Source organism: Octodon degus, unplaced genomic scaffold (genome assembly GCF_000260255.1).
Source record: "Octodon degus isolate 3935 unplaced genomic scaffold, OctDeg1.0 scaffold00130, whole genome shotgun sequence".
NCBI lineage: Eukaryota > Metazoa > Chordata > Mammalia > Rodentia > Octodontidae > Octodon > Octodon degus.
In genome coordinates, this window is record NW_004524706.1 from 487,953 (window position 1) to 491,603 (window position 3,651).

The 3,651-nt window shown below is 46.8% G+C and overlaps 1 protein-coding gene across 2 annotated transcripts in view; it reads right to left on the minus strand.

Moving 5' to 3' along the window:
• Ak2 (adenylate kinase 2) overlaps positions 1-3,651 on the minus strand; it is a 30,393-nt gene that overhangs the window by 3,967 nt on the left and 22,775 nt on the right. For both annotated transcript variants that reach the window (XM_004640986.1, XM_004640985.3), the window contains exon 5: positions 70-142. In XM_004640986.1, the coding sequence (XP_004641043.1) occupies positions 70-142 (73 nt within the window). The remainder of the gene's footprint in view (positions 1-69; positions 143-3,651) is intronic.

Below are 3,651 nucleotides of genomic sequence, written 5' to 3' on the forward strand. Positions count from 1 at the left end.
AAAAAAAAAAAAAAAAGAATGGAGGCAGAAAGAGGGAAGAATGAAATTTCCTGTCCCGAGTTCACATACATCATCTTTCATGGGCTCCTTCGGGGGATTGAACTCCTCATGGTACGATCGGCCGCTCTTCTGGTGAATCAGCCTGAAAGACAGCAAAGGCACGAGTCAGGGTGCTGGGCAGTATCCCTGCATTCCAGACTGGCAGGCAGAGACAAAAGCTGGATGGACTTTTATCCTCCAGGTACACCTCGCTTAGGAAAATAACTGGTCTTAGGAAAATAACTAGGCATATGCCAAGTTATTTAAAAACTAGGTTTTTAAAATGTTGGTCAAATATTATAATGTGGGTCTGAAGAGGTAAGCTGCTACTACTACACAGCTACTTAATTCAGAATGCAAGGGAAGAACACTGCCGCTGGTCTCCCACTCTACTCACCAACTCTCCTAAGTGTCTAGTTTGATTTGGGCCCTAAGCCAAACCCAGGGCTCCGAGGCAGTGATCTGAGATCTCTGTGCATAAGCAGCGCTTACCAGAGGAGACATCTGCGGAGACAGATAACTACAGCAAATGTGATAGTCCTTTAACAAAGATTTATACCAAGTGCCAAGGGGAAGAACTGACAGAGGAATTAACCCTATTGCCTTTTCTTTTTGAGATGCTGTCTTGCTATGTTACCCAGGATGGTCTTTAACTCATTTTCTTCCTGACTTAGCCTCCCAAGTAGCTGCAATTACAGCTGTGAGCTACTGAACTTGGCCTGACTAATGGAATTTCTTCACCTTCTGAACAATGCGAGGCACACAGTGGCCAGGCTATCTCTGTGCTATTGCTGTCTACACTATCTGCATTTCTAGGTTTGTCAGTCCCCGAATTCCCTCAGCCCTAACTGCACACAACACTGTTCTTTCCACAACCACAAATACCACCTTTAAAAAAAATTTGTGTATTTATTTATTTGGTACAGGGTCTTGCTACGCAGCTTTAACTAGTGATCCTCCAGTGCTGGCATTAAAGGCATGGGCCACCATGCCCAGTTTTGGTGGCTGGCATGGCGCACATGGCATGTGGTACCTGGGATCTGGGATTGGCATGCAGTGCCAGGGATCAAACCTGGGTCCTTACGCTTGGCAGGCAGGTGCTTTGACTGCTGAGCTATCTCCCCAGTCCTTAAATACCATTTTATTTATTATTATTATTTTTTAATTTTATTTATGTGTGTGTGTGCCCCCAGGGGGCTGGGCTGGCTGGCATGTGGTGCTGGGGGATTGAACCGCAGTCCCTGTGCTTTGTTAAGCTTGTTCTAAGTAGGTGCTTTAGACCACTGAGCCATCTCACCAGCCCCTTAAATACCTTTTTTTTTTTTTTGAACCAGGGATTGAACTCAGACCCTTGTGCTTGCCAGGGAAGCACTTATTCCACTGAGCCATCTCCCTGGCTCCTTTAAATACCATTTTAAAGAGGAATACGAGGCTTATTCCCTGGAAGGTAAATGAAAGAAAGTCCAATCTTCAAATTCTCAAAAATTGGGGTTGGTCTCAAGTACCAACCAAAACCATAACCACTGGGCCAGGCCTAGAGGTGGACACAAAGGCAGAGGGAGTGGACAGGACTGGGATTCTACAGTCTCTGTTACATCAGCATGACACTTTAGACCCATTTTCTCACTCAAGAAGTAGAGATGGTGGGGGGCCAGGGAGATAGCTCAGAGGCATAAACACCTGCCTGGGCAAGCACAAGGACCTGACCACAGATGCCCACAGGTGCCCACCATGTAATCATGGAAGAGGGCATGCTGGTGCACGCCTGTAATCCCAGCACTAGGGAGGTTGAGACAGGAGGATCTCTTGAGTTTGAGACCAGCCTGGGGGCTGCAAAAGTGAGCACAAGACCAGCCCAACCTGCACAGTGAGACCCTGTCTGAAAAAAAAAAAAAAGAATTGGAGATTGTACTAGACATTAGGACAATGACACCAGAGTCAATGGGTAGGATAATGAGGATATTAGAAAGCCAATCCTGAACAGGCAAAAAATCAAACAACCAGCTATAATGTAATCAAGAAACAAAATGAAGGTTGGCCAAGTAGCTCAGTGCATGAAAGCACCAGCAAGCAGGTGCAGGGGCCAGGGTCCCACGCCCCTGGGGGCATGCTGAGACAGCAACTGAGACTGGGTCTGGTGGCACATGCCTATAATCCCAGCTCTTTGGAAGGCTGAAAACAGGAGGATCACTAGGAGTCCCATATATAGGTAGTGAGACCCTGTAGACCCTTACTAAAAACTACAAAAAAAAAAAAAAAAAAAAGAGAGAGAAACAAAATGAGGCCGAGTGTACTGGCTCCTGCCTGTAATCCCAGCACTCTGGAGGCTGAGGCAAGAGGACTGCCATGAAAGCCTGCCTCAAAAAATCAAAACCAAAACCAAACAAAACAAACCAACCCCCACCAAAGAGAGACTCAAAATCAACAGAAGTCACAGCAAATTCAGAAGACTGTTGTTATCTGAGGCTCTTATCACCTCAAGACTTAAGATCCACATTAAACTGATGGGTATTTGCCTCCTGTCTTCCTTTCTGCTGTCAACACAGAAGAGAGAAGGCAGAAAGCAGGTTTCTGGTGCTAGCCCTGCCATGCATGTTGAGCTTAGAAATAAACTTTTACCAGTCTGACATGCTCTGTAAGTAAGCAGAGCCTTTTCAGAGAGGGCGTGAGTTATACTAAACCACTCATTCCAAGTGAGGACTGAGTTTTTCTTTCCATCCTTTACAATAATCCTGTACCTCCCCCCCCAGAATGTTTCCTTCAGTACCTGAACAGTGAGAGAGCTCTACTGCTTCATATAGCTCAAGAGCAGACTCCCAGATGGGGTCTTCATCTCTTTTTGCTCTCTTCAATTCAGCTTTAATGCCAGCACTAAGCTAGTGGCCGCAGAATGCTACTTTTGTTCTACTACTCAGTGGCTGGAGAACCTCCCTCAACTCTTGAACGCTGTCAAGTCTATCTTCTTCAGCCTGATGGATTTCCTGCCGAGATTCCAGTTTCTCTTCTAACGGCCCTCATGCTGCCCTTCGGCCCCTAGCACACTCCTCCAGCTCTGGGCAGACACGTCTTCTACCAGCCCCAACCCATCTGCTGTGACTCCCTTCAGGGAAAGCCTAGCCAAAACCATCTTCATCCTGGAGGGCTGTCAGTGTCACACCTTTTCCTACAAAGCCTCCCCCCCTGCTCCCAGGCTCTCCTCTTGAGCTACTTACTGCACCAAATGATCAGAACAGTTAGACTGCACGACTCTTTGAGGCCAGAGACGTGCATCACTATGTCATTCTTCTAGGGCCTCTCTTGGTCTTCTGCCACTGGGGTTAGTGTGCTGCACAGGAAGCAGGTACTCCAGAAGGTCAACCCATCAAATCAAAGGTGTCTGTTGTCACCTGATTCTGTTAGTACTTGCTTTGTACCTCAGGTACCTCATGCCTGGTGATATCCTTTAATGTCAACCCTACTACTTACTGGCCTACAATCAATTTTATTTACCTACTCTGTGCTCAATGAGATGTAAAGAAACAAAAGCTCTTGGGCCGGGGAGATGGCTCAGTGGAATAAGTGCTTCCCTGGCAAGTGCAAGGGCGTGAGTTCGATCCCTGGTTCCGCAAAAAA